At 52.8% G+C, this 22,294-nt stretch overlaps 1 protein-coding gene across 1 annotated transcript in view; it reads right to left on the bottom strand.

The window, feature by feature from the left end:
- FGF11 (fibroblast growth factor 11) overlaps positions 1-15,921 on the bottom strand; it is a 49,090-nt gene extending 33,169 nt beyond the window's left edge. The window contains exons 1-2 of the mRNA XM_089662497.1: positions 15,415-15,921; positions 10,561-10,671 (exon numbers count right to left, since the gene is read on the bottom strand). Coding sequence (XP_089518623.1) covers positions 10,561-10,671; positions 15,415-15,604 — 301 coding nt within the window. The 5' untranslated portion in view covers positions 15,605-15,921. The remainder of the gene's footprint in view (positions 1-10,560; positions 10,672-15,414) is intronic.
- Positions 15,922-22,294: the final 6,373 nt, after the last annotated feature.

Here is a 22,294-nt window from a genome sequence, read left to right as displayed (position 1 = left end):
CTGTACAACGGTAAGTGTGCCCCCTGTACAACGGTAAGTGTGCCCCCTGTGCAACGGTGGTAAGTGTGCCCCCTGTACAACGGTGGTAAGTGTGCCCCCTGTACAACGGTGGTAAGTGTGCCCCCTGTACAACGGTGGTAAGTGTGCCCCCTGTACAACGGAGGTAAGTGTGCCCCCTGTACAACGGTGGTAAGTGTGCCCCTTGTAAAACAGTGGTAAGTGTGCCCCCTGTACAATGCATACAGTGTGGAGAGACAGTGAGCAGCATACAGTGGGGGGCAGTGAACAGCATACAGTGAAGGGACAATGAGCTGTATATAGATTTTTAGGGGGTGCTTCAGCACCCCCCAAGCACCCACCTGGTGCTGCCCCTGAACAGCGCCATGGAAATTTATTGAGAACTACAAGCCAACAGATGCAAAGGATGTCGGTACATGTAGTTCATTCATTTACAGAACTCTGTGAATGAGTGACGCATCCCTATGAGCAGAGCCCTGCACGGGCTGCGATCTTTTCAAAATGTGACAGCTGGTATGGGGAACTTCTGTACTGCTGTCACACACAGGGCAGGAGCAGGAACATGTTCCACCATAAAAACGTCTGGACCAAGGAACATGTTCCCGAAGGTGAACTTATCCTTTAAGTGTCAGCATTCAAGCCAAGCCACTACTCCCTCATCAGGTCGGTGATCCACCTCCTGACAACACTTCTCCAGAGTCTCATCCTGACATAACAATGAACTGCAACGCTGCTCCTCGTACACTTGCCTTGGCTGGTCTATACTCCTCCTGGCCTTCCTGCTCTGACATGTCAGATTGTAATATGGAAACGCACAAGTACCGAGCTCACAAGGCTTCATGACTGACAGCTAGAAAGGGTCAAGGTCTACCTTTAAGGCTGCCATTAGAGACCCAGGTATCCCTCCTGAGGAAGAATTTGACGTTGCTGTCAAATACTGCCAACCCTTAGATCAAGGTTTCTCAACCAGGATTCCTCCAGATGGTTGCTAGGGGTTTCTTGAGTAGTAGGCAATTTCTGCCTCTCAGATGAGTAACTACTGACACCACTGATATTTTTAGCCTCTGTAAGAGGCTAAATGTAATTCTTCACACTGACCCCCAATGTAAGGGACATTCTTCCCACTGACCACCAATGTAAGGGACATTCTTCCCACTAATCACCAATGTAAGGGACATTCTTCCCACTGATCACCAATGTAAGGGACATTCTTCCCACTGACCACCAATGTAAGGGACATTCTTCCCACTGACCACCAATGTAAGGGACATTCTTCCCACTGACCACCAATGTAAGGAACATTCTTCCCACTGACCACCAATGTAAGGAACATTCTTCTCACTGACCCCCGATGTAAGGGATATTCTTCCCACTGACCCCCAATGTAAGAGCATTCTTCCCACTGACCCCCAATGTAAGGGACATTCTTCCCACTGATCACCAATGTAAGGGACATTCTTCCCACTGACCACCAATGTAAGGGACATTCTTCCCACTGACCACCAATGTAAGGGATATTCTTCCCACTGATCCCCAATGTAAGGAGCATTCTTCCCACTGACCCCCAATGTAAGGGACATTCTTCTCACTGACCCCCAATGTAAGGGACATTCTGACCACCAATGTAAGGAGCATTCTTCCCACTGACCCCCAATGTAAGGGACATTCTTCCCACTGACCCCCAATGTAAGGGACATTCTTCCCACTGATCACCAATGTAAGGGACATTCTTCCCACTGACCACCAATGTAAGGAACAGTCTTCTCACTGACCCCCAATGTAAGGGATATTCTTCCCACTGACCCCCAATGTAAGAGCATTCTTCCCACTGACCACCAATGTAAGGGACATTCTTCTCACTGACCCCCAATGTAAGGGACATTCTTCCCACTGACCCCCAATGTAAGGGACATTCTTCCCACTGATCACCAATGTAAGGGACATTCTTCCCACTGACCCCCAATGTAAGGGACATTCTTCCCACTGACCTACAATGTAAGGGATATTCTTCCCACTGACCACCAATGTAAGGGACATTCTTCCCACTGACCTCCAATGTAAGGGGCATTCTTCCCACTAATCACCAATGTAAGGGACATTCTTCCCACTGATCACCAATGTAAGGGACATTCTTCCCACTGACCACCAATGTAAGGGACATTCTTCCCACTGACCACCAATGTAAGGGATATTCTTCCCACTGATCCCCAATGTAAGGGACATTCTTCCCACTGATCACCAATGTAAGGGACATTCTTCCCACTGACCCCCAATGTAAGGGACATTCTTCCCACTGACCACCAATGTAAGGAGCATTCTTCCCACTGACCTCCAATGTAAGGGACATTCTTCCCACTGATCACCAATGTAAGGGACATTCTTCCCACTGACCCCCAATGTAAGGGACATTCTTCCCACTGACCCCCAATGTAAGGGACATTCTTCCCACTGACCCCCAATGTAAGGGACATTCTTCCCACTGACCCCCAATGTAAGGGACATTCTTCCCACTGACCCCCAATGTAAGGGACATTCTTCCCACTAATCACCAATGTAAGGGATATTCTTCCCACTGACCACCAATGTAAGGGACATTCTTCCCACTGACCCCCAATGTAAGGGACATTCTTCCCACTAATCACCAATGTAAGGGACATTCTTCCCACTGACCACCAATGTAAGGGATATTCTTCCCACTGATCCCCAATGTAAGGGACATTCTTCCCACTGATCACCAATGTAAGGGACATTCTTCCCACTGATCACCAATGTAAGGGACATTCTTCCCACTGACCCCCCAATGTAAGGGACATTCTTCCCACTGACCACCAATGTAAGGGACATTCTTCCCACTAATCACCAATGTAAGGGACATTCTTCCCACTAATCACCAATGTAAGGGACATTCTTCCCACTGACCACCAATGTAAGGGACATTCTTCACACTGACCACCAATGTAAGGGACATTCTTCCCACTGACCCCCAATGTAAGGGACATTCTTCCCACTGACCACCAATGTAAGGAGCATTCTTCCCACTGACCCCCAATGTAAGGGACATTCTTCTCACTGACCCCCAATGTAAGGGACATTCTGACCACCAATGTAAGGAGCATTCTTCCCACTGACCCCCAATGTAAGGGACATTCTTCCCAATGACCACCAATGTAAGGGACATTCTTCCCACTGACCACCAATGTAGGGGACATTCTTCCCACTGACCCCCAATGTAAGGGACATTCTTCCCACTGACCCCCAATGTAAGGAACATTCTTCCCACTGACCACCAATGTAAGGAACATTCTTCTCACTGACCCCCAATGTAAGGGACATTCTTCCCACTGACCCCCAATGTAAGGGATATTCTTCCCACTGATCCCCAATGTAAGGGACATTCTTCCCACTGATCACCAATGTAAGGGACATTCTTCCCACTGATCACCAATGTAAGGGACATTCTTCCCACTGACCCCCCAATGTAAGGGACATTCTTCCCACTGACCACCAATGTAAGGGACATTCTTCCCACTGACCACCAATGTAAGGAACATTCTTCTCACTGACCCCCAATGTAAGGGATATTCTTCCCACTGACCCCCAATGTAAGGGACATTCTTCTCACTGACCCCCAATGTAAGGGACATTCTTCCCACTGACCACCAATGTAAGGGACATTCTTCTCACTGACCCCCAATGTAAGGGACATTCTTCCCACTGACCCCCAATGTAAGAGCATTCTTCCCACTGATCACCAATGTAAGGGACATTCTTCCCACTGACCCCCAATGTAAGGGACATTCTTCCCACTGATCACCAATGTAAGTGACATTCTTCCCACTGATCCCCAATGTAAGGGACATTCTTCCCACTGACCCCCAATGTGAGGGACATTCTTCCCACTGACCCCCCAATGTAAGGGATATTCTTCCCACTGACCCCCAATGTAAGGGACATTCTTCCCACTGACCCCCAATATAAGGGACATTCTTCCCACTGACCCCCAATGTAAGGGACATTCTTCCCACTGACCCCCAATGTAAGGGACATTCTTCCCACTGACCACCAATGTAAGGAGCATTCTTCCCACTGATCACCAATGTGAGGGACATTCTTCCCACTGACCCCCAATGTAAGGGACATTCTTCCCACTGACCCCCAATGTAAGGGATATTCTTTCCACTGATCACCAATGTAAGGGACATTCTTCCCACTGACCACCAATGTAAGGGACATTCTTCCCACTGACCACCAATGTAAGGGACATTCTTCCCACTGACCACCAATGTAAGGGACATTCTTCCCACTGACCCCCAATGTAAGGGATATTCTTTCCACTGATCACCAATGTAAGTGACATTCTTCCCACTGATCCCCAATGTAAGGGACATTCTTCCCACTGACCCCCAATGTAAGGGACATTCTTCCCACTGACCCCCAATGTAAGGAGCATTCTTCCCACTGACCCCCAATGTAAGGGACATTCTTCCCACTGACCCCCAATGTGAGGGACATTCTTCCCACTGACCCCCAATGTAAGGGACATTCTTCCCACTGACCCCCAATGTAAGGGATATTCTTCCCACTGATCACCAATGTAAGGGACATTCTTCCCACTGACCACCAATGTAAGGGACATTCTTCCCACTGACCACCAATGTAAGGGACATTCTTCCCACTGACCCCCCCAATGTAAGGGACATTCTTCCCACTGACCCCCAATGTAAGGGACATTCTTCCCACTGACCACCAATGTAAGGGACATTCTTCTCACTGACCCCCAATGTAAGGGACATTCTTCCCACTGACCCCCAATGTAAGGGACATTCTTCCCACTGACCCCCAATGTAAGGGACATTCTTCCCACTGATCACCAATGTAAGGGACATTCTTCCCACTGATCCCCAATGTAAGGGACATTCTTCCCACTGACCCCCAATGTAAGGGACATTCTTCCCACTGACCCCCAATGTAAGGAGCATTCTTCCCACTGACCCCCAATGTAAGGGACATTCTTCCCACTGATCCCCAATGTAAGGGACATTCTTCCCACTGATCACCAATGTAAGGGACATTCTTCCCACTGATCACCAATGTAAGGGACATTCTTCCCACTGATCACCAATGTAAGGGACATTCTTCCCACTGACCTCCAATGTAAGGGACATTCTTCCCACTGACCCCCAATGTAAGGGACATTCTTCCCACTGACCCCCAATGTAAGGGACATTCTTCACACTGACCACCAATGTAAGGGACATTCTTCCCACCGACCCCCAATGTAAGGGACATTCTTCCCACCGACCCCCAATGTAAGGGACATTCTTCCCACCGACCCCCAATGTAAGGGACATTCTTCCCACTGACCACCAATGTAAGGAACTTTCTTCCCACTGACCACCAATGTAAGGGACATTCTTCCCACTGACCCCCAATGTAAGGGACATTCTTCCCACTGACCCCCAATGTAAGGGACATTCTTCGCACTGACCCCCAATGTAAGGGACATTCTTCCCACTGACCCCCAATGTAAGGGACATTCTTCCCACTGACCCCCAATGTAAGGGACATTCTTCCCACTGACCCCCAATGTAAGGGATATTCTTCCCACTGACCACCAATGTAAGGGACATTCTTCCCACTGACCACCAATGTAAGGAAAATTCTTCCCAGTGATCACCAATGTAAGGAACTTTCTTCCCACTGACCCCCAATGTAAGGGACATTCTTCCCACTGACCCCCAATGTAAGGGACATTCTTCCCACTGACCCCCAATGTAAGGGACATTCTTCTCACTAACCCCCAATGTAAGGGACATTCTTCCCACTGACCCCCAATGTAAGGGACATTCTGACCACCAATGTAAGGAGCATTCTTCCCACTGACCCCCAATGTAAGGGACATTCTTCTCACTGACCACCAATGTAAGGGACATTCTTCCCACTGACCCCCAATGTAAGGGACATTCTTCTCACTAAACCCCAATGTAAGGGACATTCTTCCCACTGACCCCCAATGTAAGGGACATTCTGACCACCAATGTAAGGAGCATTCTTCCCACTGACCACCAATGTAAGGGACATTCTGACCACCAATGTAAGGAGCATTCTTCCCACTGACCACCAATGTAAGGGACATTCTTCCCACTGACCACCAATGTAAGGAAAATTCTTCCCACTGATCAGCAATGTAAGGAACAGTCACATCACATCACAAAGACATAAAATCCGAAGTTGATGGTCTGCAGTAGCCACATGTGAAAGCATATGCAGCACCTTTAGCAGCCATCTCCCTCTAACAGTCTCTCTTTCCACCCAGGGTCATTATTACTCACAGGGCTTGGCTGTCTTTACAACTCCTCCATAGGTAAACCTCTCCCAGGACCTTCCAGGGAAGCAGCCTCACTCCGGGAACTCTTGGTCTGGCACGAAAGGCCTTTTGCATTCTGCCCTAGCTCTGACTTCCATAAGGGTCCGCAAGTCTACAGCTGAATCTTCCTGGGTGCAGGTCTGCTCCTCCCCGCCTCCTGCCCTATCCAGGGCCTACACATGCTGATTACATCCACATACAGTAGATGTGGGGCGTTTAGTTTCCATGCCCCAAGTGTGTCTGTGCTCCTCCCAATCCAGCCTATATGTGGGTGTTGACTCACCCCTGACTTCACTGTGGGAGGACTCTACCTAAAAGGGGCCTAGCACCTGATGACACTCTTTAATGTAACCAGACACTATTTTGAATTAGAGCAAATTAGTGGCAAAGTAGCTAACTGCACCTGCCTACAAGCACCCAGGGTCCAACTTTGCCCAAGGACAAATATGCTCACAACAAATTCAGAGACCGCGGGGTTCTTGTATCTAGACAAATAGGCTACCCAGCCCTGACACAGGCTCTGAGAAGGGTGACCAGGGTGAGGAGACAGGAAATCTGAATAACAAATATCCAATTCATAGGGAGTCACATTCACTCAAGGAATACACTTGGTTCCTGGAGCAAACATCTGCAAGCCAGCAAAGAACTTTCAAGAATATTTGCCATTTGCTTCTACAGAACATCTTGCAAAGGACTGTAAGGCCATGATGGAATGCATAGAGTGTGGCAGCCATTCCCACATTCACGTGCTTCACGCACTTTGGCACAAGTCTTCTCCTACAGATCCACAGTCACTACCAATGATCACATTGAAGAACAGTGAGCTGCACCGTGAAGGACTTAGAAGAAATATCTGTCTTGTTTAGGTGTTCCCCCAAGGACAACCTAAGTAAGTGGTTGAGGTATGTGCCACCTTCCACAACAAAAGCAGGCCTTCACTTGCAAATTTCCAAATTCCTGACCTTGTTCAGCATAGAAGGAAATGTTTTGCTCTGTCCACTGCATACTGAAGCTGGCTTAGAACAAGGGACATCAACTTATGGTTTATTATTGCACTTTAGAAAGAACTAAGAAGATTCCTCATCCTAAACTCATCGGGTGCAATCAGTTGCCTAATGACAAGGAGTAAATCCCTACACCGAGGACATTCACCTTCTTTTCCTCAACTAGGCCATTCAGTTGAATGCATCCCACCACTTGACAGCGATGCCAAAGTCATGCTTCTGCTGGGATGAGAGATCGTGGGAGTTCACAACTTACATCAGGAGCACAATGGTCGGAATGACACTTCTTATGCCCAACAGACAAGTGCCAATTACCACCATCACCACCAGCCTGAACCATTGATACAAGTGTAGAACCCTCCTAGTCAGCTAGGGGGAGCTAGAGTCCTGATTGTTAGTCAGAGGCTGAGTAGCAGCCTGTGCAATAGTCAGAGGATCAAATTCAGGTCAAAGCTGAGAGACTCTGCAGGTCACTTCTCTGAGACTTCCCCCTGCACTAGGACTTTGGATAAAGTTCTAGACGTAGTGGGAGGATGTTAGGAGTGGCTGATCTGCACCTTTGAAAGATCCTGGCCAATCCCCTACATGAGGCTTGAAAAGGGCCTTGGACAACCCTTAAAAGTGACAAAGCTTGCTCAGCAGCAGGAGAGTTGGAGGAGAGTTTGGGTGGAAGATGATGTGAAGGCTGGAGAGTAGGAACCTAAGAGGAGGCCCAGATGAGAAGGGGATCACCTGCAGGCAAGGACCTTTGAAGGATGAAAGCTTTGACCATCACCGGCCCCCTGAGAGAGGACCACCTGTGTAGCAGGGAAGGAGCTGCCCAGTTGTAAGGCCTGGTAGCAGCCACCAACCCACCTGCAGCATTAGAGGAGGACCAAGTGAGGACCCTGCACCCCCTGGTCCAGAAAGGGGAAGGAGCACTCTGGTGGGAAACCAGTTTAGCAGCAGGCACTAGATCCCCTGCTCAGGTATTCCTCCAGGGAGCCAGATAGAGGAGCATATGGGGTCCTGGGTGGTACTACAGGAGATGCTGGCTATCTCTCCAAAAGAGACTGTTTGCTGGAACCACTTGTACAAAGTTCAGAAAGTTGTCCTCAGTTTCTTAGTTCCATTGGGCATCCTGTACATGCCTTACCTTATCCAAGCTGAAACCCCCCCAATAAAACTTCAAAATAAGCGCAAGGCCTGGTTACCTACTCCTGTCATGCAAGTGTGTGGGGAAATACATGTTGCCTGGCTGTCCAGGACTATAGGGGGACCCAAATACTTTGCAACTCCTAAGGGGGTAGTGCTACACTAGGCAGGATGGATCCATGTTTTCATATTGTTTATGCCAAATTCTGACCCTACCATCTGAATGTCGCAGCTGAAATCCAGACTCCTCAGACCAGGCAACGTTTTTCCAATCTTCTATTGTCCAACTTTGGAGAGCCTGTGCAAATTGTAGCCTCCGGTTCCTGTTCTTAGCTGACAGGAGTGGCAGGGCTCATTATCCTGCTGAAAAAGGCCACTGCCATCAGGGAATACAGTTTCCATGATGGGTGGACTTTGTCACCAACAATGTTCAGGTAGGTGGTACGTGTCAAGCTACATCCACATGAATGGCAGAATCCAAGGTTTCCCAGCAGAACATTGCCTAAAACATCACACTGCCCTTGCCAGATTGTCTTCTTTCCATCCTGGTGCCATCTCTTCCAGCCATGCACATGATGGAGAAGAAAATGTGATCCATCAGACCAGGCCTCCTTCTTTCTTTGCTCTGTGGTCCATTTCTGATGCTCACATTCCCAATGTGGGTGCCTATACACAGGTCAGCATGGTCCTGGGTCAGGACAAGGGGCAGGCAGGAGGGGCAGCTTCCCAGGGCACAGCAGAGCAAAGGGACAGAGAATGGACACAGGGCAGTAAACTAATTCTACAGCATGCATTAGCAGTGAGGGAGGGGGCGCAGTTCTGCATCCTTGCCCTTGGTGCTAGAAGAACCTGTCCCAGTACTGGCGTGGGCACCCTGATCATTCCCTGCCGCTACACAGCCCCATACACAGCAAACTGCGATGCTCTGTGTGTTCTGACACCTTCCTATCAGAAGCAGCATTCCGATTTCAGCAATTTGAGCCCCAGTACCTCTTCTATTGGATCGGATTACATGGGCCATCCTTCCCTCTCCACCTTCATCAATGACTCTCACCCCCCCCCCTCCATCAATGAGCCTTCCCTCCTTACCTCTATGAATGAGCCCCCCCCCCCCCAATCAACGAGCCTTCCCTCCCCACCTCCATCAATGAGCCTTCCCTCCTTACCTCCATGAATGAGCCATCCCTCCGCACCTCCATCAATGAGCCTTCCCTCCCCACCACCATCAATGAGCCTTCCCTCCCCACCACCATTGATGAGCCTTCCCTCCCCACCTCCATCAATGAGCCTTCCCTCCCCAACTCCATCAATGGGCCTTCCCTCCCCACCACCAACAATGAGCCTTCCCTCACCACCTCCATCAATGAGCCTTCCCTCCTTACCTCCATGAATGAGCCTTCCCTCCCCACCTCCATCAATGAGCCTTCCCTCCTTACCTCCATGAATGAGCCTTCCCTCCTTACCTCCATCAATGAGCCTTCCCTCCCCACCACCATAAATGAGCCTTCCCTCCCCACCACCATCAATGAGACTTCTCCCCCCTACCTCTATCAATGAGCCTTCTTTCCCCACCACCAACAATGAGCCTTCCCTCCCCACCTCCATCAATGAGCCTTCCCTCCCCACCTCCATCAATGAGCCTTCCTTCCCCACTACCAACAATGAGCCTTTCCTCCCCACCTCCATCAATGAGTCTTGGTTGCCCATGACCCTACTGCCAGTTCTCCAGTTCTCCTTCCTTGGATCACTTTTGGTCGGTCCTGACCACCGAAGCCTGAGAACACCCCCCCCCCCCCATCACATTATTTAAATGCATTTTGCATTTTTAATGTTTTACCATAAACAGTAAAAAAACGGTTCCTATGGATGGTGCCAGGTCCGCAGGTGACCACACTGACTATGGAGATATTTAATGGTGTATGGTGACGTAAAGCAGCAGCTGAAACCGAATATGAGCCTCCTGCATTCTAGGAACATCTATTTGCTGGGAACTAATCCTGTCCTGTTTACTACAGAAATGTTACTTTGTATACTCACTATAAGGGCTCAGTTCCTCTGCAGTCCCCGATATGGTCCCATCGGGAAGAAATTGAAGGTAATATCCCACTTGACTGAGCAAACGGGTCACAATCCCTCTCAGCTGCGGTTCTGCAAGAGAAGCGTCAAAAATTTCATGTGAAATAGAAAAAAAAATCAACTTGAGTCCCCCCTCCTCCTCCTCCTCCTCCTCCTCCTCGGTCTAATCACACTGCTGTTCTATCTTCTCTGTGCCCCTGACCTCTTTTCCTTCATCTTATTGTCTCCAGGGACAAACTATTCAATCCATTATACCAACAGCTCAACTAGAGCGGGGACTAACACAATGTTCAATGACACAGCTTAGCAAGGCGGTCATTACAGGGAGATATCGCTGAGCACGCTATGGAAGTAAGAGCGCTGTGCGAGGGGTCATTACAGGAACACGGATATACAGGACGGGATGGGGGGGCAGTGACAGCGCTGTGCGAGGGGTCATTACAGGAATACGGATATACAGGACGGGATGGGGGTGCGGTGACAGCGCTGTGCGAGGGGTCATTACAGGAATACGGATATACAGGACGGGATGGGGGTGCGGTGACAGCGCTGTGCGAGGGGTCATTACAGGAACACGGATATACAGGACGGGATGGGGGTGCGGTGACAGCGCTGTGTGAGGGGTCATTACAGGAATACGGATATACAGGACAGGATGGGGGGGCAGTGGCAGCGCTGTGCGAGGGGTCATTACAGGAATATAGATATACAGCACGGGATGGGGGGGCAGTAACAGCGCTGTGCGAGGGGTCATTACAGGAATATAGATATACAGGACGGGATGGGGGGGCAGTGACAGCGCAGTGCGAGGGGTCATTACAGGAATATAGATATACAGGACGGGATGGGGGTGCAGTGACAGCGCTGTGCGAGGGGTCATTACAGGAATACGGATATACAGGACGGGATGGGGGGGCAGTGACAGCGCTGTGCGAGGGGTCATTACAGGAATACAGATATACAGGACGGGATGGGGGGGCAGTGACAGCGCTGTGCGAGGGGTCAGTACAGGAATATAGATATACAGGACGGGATGGGGGGGCAGTGACAGCGCTGTGTGAGGGGTCATTACAGGAATATAGATATACAGGATGGGATGAGGGGTGCAGTGACAGCGCTGTGCGAGGGGTCATTACAGGAATACGGATATACAGGACGGGATGGGGGGGCAGTGACAGCGCTGTGCGAGGGGTCATTACAGGAATACGGATATACAGGACGGGATGGGGGGGCAGTGACAGCGCTGTGTGAGGGGTCATTACAGGAATACGGATATACAGGATGGGATGGGGGGGCAGTGACAGCGCTGTGTGAGGGGTCATTACAGGAATACGGATGTACAGGATGGGATGGGGGGGCAGTGACAGCGCTGTGCGAGGGGTCATTACAGGAATATAGATATACAGGACGGGATGGGGGGGCAGTGACAGCGCTGTGCGAGGGGTCATTACAGGAATACGGATATACAGGATGGGATGGGGGGTGCAGTGACAGCGCTGTGTGAGGGGTCATTACAGGAATACGGATATACAGGACGGGATGGGGGTGCAGTGACAGCGCTGTGCGAGGGGTCATTACAGGAATATAGATATACAGGACGGGATGGGGGTGCGGTGACAGCGCTGTGCGAGGGGTCATTACAGGAATACGGATATACAGGACGGGATGGGGGTGCGGTGACAGCGCTGTGCGAGGGGTCATTACAGGAATACGGATATACAGGACGGGATGGGGGGGCAGTGACAGTGCTGTGTGAGGGGTCATTACAGCAATATGGATATACAGGATGGGATGGGGGGGGCAGTGACAGCGCTGTGTGAGGGGTCATTACAGCAATATGGATATACAGGATGGGATGGGGGGGGCAGTGACAGCGCTGAGCGAGGGGTCATTACAGGAATATAGATATACAGGACGGGATGGGGGGGCAGTGACAGCGCTGAGCGAGGGGTCATTACAGGAATATGGATGTACAGGATGGGATGGGGGGGCAGTGACAGCGCTGTGCGAGGGGTCAGTACAGGACGGGATGGGGGGGCAGTGACAGCGCTGAGCGAGGGGTCATTACAGGAATATAGATATACAGGACGGAATGGGGGGGCAGTGACAGCGCTGTGCGAGGGGTCAGTACAGGACAGGATGGGGGTGTGGTGACAGCGCTGTGCGAGGGGTCAGTACAGAAATACAGATATACAGGACGGGATGGGGGTGCAGTGACAGCACTGTGTGAGGGGTCAGTACAGGACGGGATGGGGGTGCGGTGACAGCGCTGTGTGAGGGGTCAGTACAGGACGGGATGGGGGTGCAGTGACAACGCTGTGTGAGGGGTCAGCACAGGACGGGATGGGGGTGCGGTGACAGCGCTGTGTGAGGGGTCAGTACAGGACGGGATGGGGGTGCAGTGACAACGCTGTGTGAGGGGTCAGTACAGGACGGGATGGGGGTGCGGTGACGGCGCTGTGTGAGGGGTCAGTACAGAAATACAGATATACAGGACGGGATGGGGGTGCGGTGACAGCACTGTGTGAGGGGTCAGTACAGGACGGGATGGGGGTGCGGTGACAGCGCTGTGCGAGGGGTCAGTACAGGACAGCATGGGGGTCCGGTGACAGCGCTGTGCGAGGGGTCAGTACAGGACGGGATGGGGGTGCGGTGACAGCGCTGTGTGAGGGGTCAGTACAGGACGGGATGGGGGTGCGGTGACAGCGCTGTGCGAGGGGTCAGTACAGGACGGGATGGGGGTCCGGTGACAGCGCTGTGCGGGGGGGTCAGTACAGGAAAGGATGGGGGTCCGGTGACAGCGCTGTGCGGGGGGTCAGTACAGGACAGGATGGGGGTCCGGTGACAGCGCTGTGCGAGGGGTCAGTACAGGACGGGACGGGGGTCCGGTGACAGCGCTGTGCGAGGGGTCAGTACAGGACGGGACGGGGGTCCGGTGACAGCGCTGTGCGAGGGGTCAGTACAGGACAGGATGGGGGTCCGGTGACAGCACTGTGCGAGGGGTCAGTACAGGACAGGATGGGGGTCCGGTGACAGCGCTGTGCGGGGGGTCAGTACTGGACAGAATGGGGGTCCGGTGACAGCACTGTGTGAGGGGTCAGTACAGGACAGGATGGGGGTCCGGTGACAGCGCTGTGCGGGGGGTCAGTACTGGACAGAATGGGGGTCCGGTGACAGCACTGTGCGAGGGGTCAGTACAGGACAGGATGGGGGTCCGGTGACAGCGCTGTGCGGGGGGTCAGTACTGGACAGAATGGGGGTTTGGTGACAGCGCTGTGTGAGGGGTCAGTACAGGACGGGGGTTCGGTGACAGCGCTGTGTGAGGGGTCAGTACATATGTGGATGGGGGTCCGGTAACAGCGCTGTGCGAGGGGTCAGTACAGGACAGGATGGGGGTCCGGTGACAGCGCTGTGCGAGGGGTCAGTACAGGACGGGATGGGGGTCCGGTGACAGCGCTGTGTGAGGGGTCAGTACAGGACAGGATGGGGGTCCGGTGACAGCGCTGTGTGAGGGGTCAGTACATATGTGGATGGGGGTCCGGTAACAGCGCTGTGCGAGGGGTCAGTACATATGTGGATGGGGGTCCGGTAACAGCGCTGTGCGAGGGGTCAGTACAGGATGGGATGGGGGTCCGGTGATAGCGCTGTGTGAGGGGTCAGTACAGGACAGGATGGGGGTCCGGTGACAGCGCTGTGCGAGGGGTCAGTACAGGTTTGGATAGGGGTCCGGTGACAGCGCTGTGCGAGGGGTCAGTACAGGTGTGGATAGGGGTCCGGTGACAGCGCTGTGCGAGGGGTCAGTACAGGAGTGGATAGGGGTCCGATGACAGCGCTGTGCGAGGGGTCAGTACAGGACAGGATGGGGGTCCGGTGACAGCGCTGTGCGAGGGGTCAGTACAGGACAGAATGGGGTCCGGTGACAGCGCTGTGTGAGGAGTCAGTACAGGACAGGATGGGGGTCCGGTGACAGCGCTGTGTGGGGGGTCAGTACAGGTTGGGATGGGGGTCCGGTGACAGCGCTGTGCGAGGGGTCAGTACAGGTGTGGATAGGGGTCCGGTGACAGCGCTGTGCGAGGGGTCAGTACAGGACAGGATGGGGGTCCGGTGACAGCGCTGTGTGGGGGGTCAGTACAGGACAGGATGGGGGTCCGGTGACAGCGCTGTGCGAGGGGTCAGTACAGGACAGAATGGGGGTCCGGTGACAGCGCTGTGTGGGGGGTCAGTACAGGACAGGATGGGGGTCCGGTGACAGCGCTGTGCGAGGGGTCAGTACAGGACAGGATGGGGGTCCGGTGACAGCGCTGTGTGGGGGGTCAGTACAGGACAGAATGGGGGTCCGGTGACAGCGCTGTGCGAGGGATCAGTACAGGACAGGATGGGGGTCCGGTGACAGCGCTGTGCGAGGGATCAGTACAGGACAGAATGGGGTCCGGTGACAGCGCTGTGCGAGGGGTCAGTACAGGACAGGATGGGGGTCCGGTGACAGCGCTGTGTGGGGGGTCAGTACAGGACAGGATGGGGGTCCGGTGACAGCGCTGTGTGGGGGGTCAGTACAGGACAGGATGGGGGTCCGGTGACAGCGCTGTGTGGGGGGTCAGTACAGGACAGGATGGGGGTCCGGTGACAGCGCTGTGCGAGGGGTCAGTACAGGACAGGATGGGGGTCCGGTGACAGCGCTGTGCGAGGGGTCAGTACAGGACAGAATGGGGGTCCGGTGACAGCGCTGTGTGGGGAGTCAGTACAGGACAGGATGGGGGTCCGGTGACAGCGCTGTGCGAGGGGTCATGATGGTTCACATGGAGGACAATATCTCACCGGGGTCTTTGTCCAGAGCCCCCCTCTGGCTGCAGAGTCGAACTTTGGAGACCAGGAACAGCAGCTGTTTCTGACACAGGGATTTGGTTCCTCGGGGACAGACTTTCCTCTGGGGGGGTGCGGGGCGGGATCCTCCCGAATCTCGGATTTCTCTCTTTTGCCGAATCAATGAACTAGCGAGTGCGGCCATCACTGTGTCCGATCCAGCAAGTGCCCAGCGTGTCACCTGTCATGGGTCCCCATATCTCCTCATCGCTCTGCGAGTCCCTGCAGCCGATCTTCTCCCCGGGTGGGTTCAGGTCTCCGTGTGTTGGGGTCCCGGTGTCCGGTCAGTGGTGGTCATGGTGGATGTTCGGTCACAAAGTCCGGGCATTCATGGTGTGTGGCTTCTCCTCCGTATCATCGGGTTCGGGATTCGCTTTGTCTTCCAACGAACGCTCAGCAAAGCTCGGCTCAGCGCGTCTAATGTGTCCCCGTCTTGTCTTCTCCTTCCAGCGTCCCGCTCCTCCTCCCTCGTCCTCCACAACACCCCCCCCCCCCCCTCCTCCACACACCGGGAGATCAGACTGATGAATGTTCCCTCCATTCATTCCTCCCGTTATCCAGTGACCTCGGGTGGCAGTCCCGGGACCAGGGACCAGAAAGTGCCATTTATACATGGCGGTCTATGGTGCTGTCCCATCCACACCTGTACTGACCCCTCACACAGCGCTGTACTGACCCCTCACACAGCGCTGTACTGACCCCTCACACAGCACTGTACTGACTCCTATCCACATCCGTACTGACCCCCATCCCGTCCTGAACTGACCCCTCACACAGCGCTGTACTGACCCCTCACACAGCGCTGTCACCGGACCCCCATCCTGTCCTGTACTGACCCCTCTCACAGCGCTGTCACCGGACCCCCATCCTGTCCTGTACTGATAATCTCACACAGCGCTGTACTGACTCCCATCCACATCCGTACTGACCCCCATCCCGTCCTGTACTGACCCCTCACACAGCGCTGTACTGACCCCTCACACAGAGCTGTACTGAGCCCCATCCACACCTGTACTGACCCCTCACACAGCGCTGTCACCGGACCCCCATCCACACCTGTACTGACCCCTCACACAACGCTGTACTGACCCCCGCACAGCGCTGTCACCGGACCCCCATTCTGTCTTGTACTGACCCCTCACACAGCGCTGTCACCGGACCCCCATCCACATCTGTACTGACCCCTCACACAGTGCTATCACTGGACCCCCATCCCGCCCTGTACTGACCCCTCACACAGCGCTGTCACCGGACCCCCATCCACACCTGTACTGACCCCTCACACAGCGCTGTCACCGGACCCCCATCCACATCTGTACTGACCCCTCACACAGCGCTGTCACTGGACCCCCATCCCGTCCTGTACTGACCCCTCACACAGCGCTGTCACCGGACCCCCATCCCGTCCTGTATATCTATATTCCTGTACTGACCCCTCGCACAGCGCTGTCACTGCCCCCCCATCCTGTCCTGTATATCTATATTCCTGTACTGAGCCCTCACACAGCGCTGTCACCGCACCCCCATCCCGTCCTGTATATCTATATTCCTGTACTGACCCCTCACACAGCGCTGTCACTGCCCCCCCATCCCATCCTGTATATCTATATTCCTGTAATGACCCCTCGCACAGCGCTGTCACTGCCCCCCCATCCTGTCCTGTATATCTATATTCCTGTACTGACCCCTCACACAGCGCTGTCACCACACCTCCATCCCGTCCTGTATATCTATATTCCTGTACTGACCCCTCGCTCAGCGCTGTCACTGCCCCCCCCCATCCCGTCCTGTATATCTATATTCCTGTACTGACCCCTCACACAGCGCTGTCACCGCACCTCCATCCCGTCCTGTACTGACCCCTCACACAGCGCTGTCACCGCACCTCCATCCCGTCCTGTAATGACCCCTCGCACAGCGCTGTCACTGCACCCCCATCCCGTCCTGTATATCTATATTCCTGTACTGACCCCTCACACAGCGCTGTCACCCGCACCCCCATCCCGTCCAGTATATCTATATTCCTGTACTGCCCCTCATACAGCGCTGTCACTGCCCCCCCATCCCGTCCTGTATATCTATATTCCTGTACTGACCCCTCACACAGCTCTGTCACTGCACCTCCATCCCGTCCTGTATATCCGTATTCCTGTACTGACCCCTCACACAGCGCTGTCACCGCACCCCCATCCCGTCCTGTATATCTATATTCCTGTACTGCCCCTCACACAGCGCTGTCACTGCCCCCCCATCCCGTCCTGTATATCTATATTCCTGTACTGACCCCTCACACAGCGCTGTCACTGCACCCCCTCCCATCCTGTATATCTATATTCCTGTACTGACCCCTCGCACAGCGCTGTCACTGCACCCCCATCTCGTCCTGTACTGACCCCTCACACAGCGCTGTCACTGCACCCCCATCTCGTCCTGTACTGACCCCTCGCACAGCGCTGTCACTGCACCCCCATCCCGTCCTGTATATCTATATTCCTGTACTGACCCCTCACACAGCGCTGTCACTGCACCCCCATCCCATCCTGTATATCTATATTCCTGTACTGACCCCTCGCACAGCGCTGTCACTGCACCCCCATCTCGTCCTGTACTGACCCCTCACACAGTGCTGTCACCGCACCCCCATCCCGTCCTGTATATCTATATTCCTGTACTGACCCCTCACACAGCGCTGTCACTGCCCCCCCATTCCGTCCTGTATATCTATATTCCTCTACTGATCCTATAACATGCGATACAGAAGGAATTACAATCACATCACACATGTGCATTATTAGGTGGTCAGTACTATGGACCGAACGTTCACAGTTTAGAATTAGAATACAGCTGTTAATGAATCTTTGACAAGACCCTTCAAGCTCCCGCAGATTAGAGTGGACAACTATCATATGCCATCAAATCAGTTCTCCAGACCTTGTGACTGCAGACTTTTCCGGGGGGGAGGTAGAGGTCATCCCATGCTGGAGGCACCAGCCTGTTTTCAGTCGTTTGTCATTGCTTAGACCAGAGAGAATATGGTTAATCCCTCATATGATCCAGAATATTAGTTGTGGGGAGATGAGAATTATTTCTCCTCGTAGTCCTTCACCACCTCCATCCTCTAACTCATTCACCGTTAGGAGATTGCCAATCACTTCAAAAACAAGACTGAAAAAAAATTGTTATGAGATCTTCACTGTCCAGTCATCTCCTCCAGCTCACATCCCATGTCTACCACCACATTCAGTATATTCCTCTTTTGACATTGACACCACGGAGGACATTGGTAAACGTTTTTCTGATGCCCCCCTTACCACCTACTCTCTGGACCTCATTCCCTCGTAACTACTACAATCATCCTCTCGCTCTATGCTACAATGTCTAACTCACATCGTCAATCTCCTCTCTGCTGGCATCTTTCCCAACCCTCTAAAACGTAAAATGATCTCATTCTTTCCGAGAAAGTCCTTTCTAGACTCCACCAGGGTGAGCAACCTAAGACCCAGCTCCTTGCTCCTGTTTTCTCCGAGAACACCTAGTCTACAAGTGCCTGAGCTGCCACTCCACTGATAAAAACCTTGTTGTCTGGCTTTTGCCCACAACAGTGCAAAACAACTGTCCTACAAAAACTCACTAATGATTATCTGCTAAAACCAATGGCCACTACTCCATACTCATACGCTTCTTCTGTCTTTGACATGGTTGACCACCCACTGCTCCTAAAAACATTCCACTTCCTTGGCTTCCGAGACTCTTCTCTCTGTTGGGTCCACTTCTACCCGTCTTACTCACCTCGACTTTCTCCTCTCCTTTTCCTCTTTCTGTAGAGGTCCCCCATGGCTCTGTCCTTGGCCCTCTACTATTCTCTTCCTACATCTCCTCCCTGGGTCAGCTGATAGCCACTAAAGGCTTCCAAAAACATCTCAATGTTGAGGACATCCAGATGTATTTTTTTACCCCTCAGCTCACCCCTTTAGTCTCCACATGCATCACTTATTTACTATCGGACATATTAGTATGGATGGCAAACCAAAACCAAACCAAAAACCAAACTCATATTTCCTCCCCTGACTTTCCAAAGAGATCAATGGCACAACCATCTATCACAGCTATCAGTTCCTTCCCTCATGCCAGGGTGTAAATGTAATTGTGGACTCTTCTTAAGGCTCAACATCCAATCACTGTCCAAATCCTTCCACCTTAACTTCCTTAACATTTCCAAAATACACCCTTCATACCCAATGACACCACAAAGCTACTGATTCACTCCCTTATTATTTCCTCCTCATTGGAATGCGGTTATGAGGGGTATCCCCTCCTCGTGACAGACTCATGGATTCTACTCCCACTAACTTACCAACTGCTTAGTGTCCCCCACTCCTCTCTGCTAATCCCTCTACTGGCCACTCCACTTGATGTCCTCCACCCCTCTTGGCCAATTTATCCCCTAGCTTCCACTCAGTGTCCTCTACCATTCTCTGCCAATTCCTCCATTGGCCTCCATTCAGTGTCCTCCACCTATCTCTGCCAATCCCTACACTGGCCTCCACTCATTTTCTTCCACCCCTCTCCACCAATCCCTCCCCTGGCCTCCACTCAGTGTCCTCCACCCCTCTCTGCCAATCCCTCCATTGGCTTCCACTCAGTGTACTCTCCCCTCTCTGCCAATCCCTCCATTGGCTTCCACTCAGTGTCCTCCACTCCTCCCTCCCAATCCCTCCACTGGCCTCCACTCAGTGTCCTCCACCCCTCTCTGCCAATCCCTCCACTGGCCTCCATTCAGTGTCCTCCACCCCTCTCTGCCAATCCCACCACTGGCCTCCACTCAGTGTCCTCCACCCCTCTCTGCCAATCCCTCCACTGGCCTCCACTCAGTGTCCTCCACCCCTCCCTGCCAATCCCTCCACTGGCCTCCACTCGGTGTCCTCCACTCCTTTCTGCCAATCCCTCCACTGGCCTCCACTCAGTGTCCTCCACCCCTCTCTGCCAATCCCTCCACTGGCCTCCACTCAGTGTCCTCCACCCCTCTCTGCCAATCCCTCCACTGGTCTCTACTCACCCAACATATAAAAATCAAAATACTAAAAACGTCCATAACCCTGCCCTAAACTACATCACCGACCTCTTCACAAACCCATCATTACCCAAATGGTCTTCTCTGCTCCTCCCGAGACCTCCTGCTCTCTAGCTCCTTCGTCATCACCTCCCACGCTCACCTCCAGGATTTCTCCAGAGCCTCTGCCATCCTCTGGAACTCCCTACTCCAGTCTGTCCAGCTACTGTATTTTCTACTCTGTCCACCCTTAGGTGATGTCTGAGAAGCCATCTCTCCTGTCCTGTACATCCACAATTCCTGTACAGACCTCTCACCCAACGCTTCCTACTCCCCCACCCTTTCCGGTATCCTTCTACTTTTATTCGTCATAAATAATAGCAGATGTTCTGCATCGCTCTCTGCAGCCACACTGCAACGGTCTTCAACTGACACATTTATTAAAAGTGTATTTTTTCCGATGGGCCGGGGTCCAGTTTGGCTGGATGGACAGGGAGAAGCAAGGAGAGGAGAGAGTGCCAGGATTCTGTCAGCTTGCTGTGCCAGCTCCTGTCTATGCGGAGCAAAGTGTGGGTCGGTGTAAGGTGAGGGATGTACGGCGGCTGGGGGGGGGGGATGGGTGTTTGGGTGGGGGGGTTGAGGATCTGGAGGTCAGGGGGACAGCGGAAATGAATATACATTGTGTATCTGAGCTGTGTTTGTTTAATATATCTAATCGGTTATAGAGGAATAATATTGGCAGGAGGATTAATGCCCATCCTTCATCTTCATCTGTGTCACCAAAGTAATGGTGTCCTTCATGTAGAGGTGAGGAGGGGGCACCACCATCATTGATATCCATTGCCAGAAAGGGTTCATCTATTTCATGCTTGGGTCTGGCGGATGGTGGAGACCTAACCCCCCCCCCCCCAGAGGGACATTATCACTGAAGTCTCTGCAATTCATTTCCAGTCATGAACACTTTCCTGGGCCATTATGAAGGGTTCCCACCATCCCTGTGCTTAGTTCCCGGGTCTGTACACCTTCTGTGCCCATTATGAGGGGTTCCCACCATCCCTGTGCTTAGTTCCCGGGTCTGTACACCTTCTGTGCCCATTATGAGGGGTTACCACCATCCCTGTGCTTAGTTCCCGGGTCTGTACACCTTCTGTGCCCATTATGAGAGGTTCCCACCATCCCTGTGCTGAGTTCCCGGGTCTGTACACCTTCCGTGCCCATTATGAGGGGTTACCACCATCCCTGTGCTTAGTTTCTGGGTCTGTCCACCCGCTGTGCCCATTATGAGGGGTTCCCACAATCCCTGTGCTGAGTTCCCAGGTCTGTCCACCCGCTGTGCCCATTATGAGGGGTTTCCACCGTCCCTGTGCCGAGTTCCCGGGTCTTGAGCAGTACACATATGATCACTGTCACATGCACTGTTGCCCGCAGGTTACACAAAAATGAATAAGACTGGAGAAGGCTATGGGTCCATCAACATGCAGGGCTCCAATCACGAAGCAGCATCTACTGGTTGAAGGAATGTGGCAACATACCGCTTGGCGTTTTCCATGACGTCTGGTGAAAGGGGATTGATACAGAGAGAGCGGATATAGTGAATGCGGGGTCCGGGGAGAGCGGATATAGTGAATGCAGGGTCCGGGGAGAGCGGATATAGTGAATGCGGGGTCCGGGGAGATCGGATATAGTGAATGCGGGGTCCGGGGAGATCGGATACAGTGAATGTGGGGTCTGGGGAGAGCGGATATAGTGAATGCGGGGTCCGGGGAGAGCGGATACAGTGAATGC

Source organism: Staurois parvus, unplaced genomic scaffold, assembly GCF_062004578.1.
Source record: "Staurois parvus isolate SC_StPar_1 unplaced genomic scaffold, SC_StPar_1.0 ptg001482l, whole genome shotgun sequence".
Taxonomy (NCBI): Eukaryota; Metazoa; Chordata; class Amphibia; order Anura; family Ranidae; genus Staurois; species Staurois parvus.
Note: the sequence above shows the minus strand (reverse complement) of the source record. Positions and strands in the feature narration are given on the sequence as shown.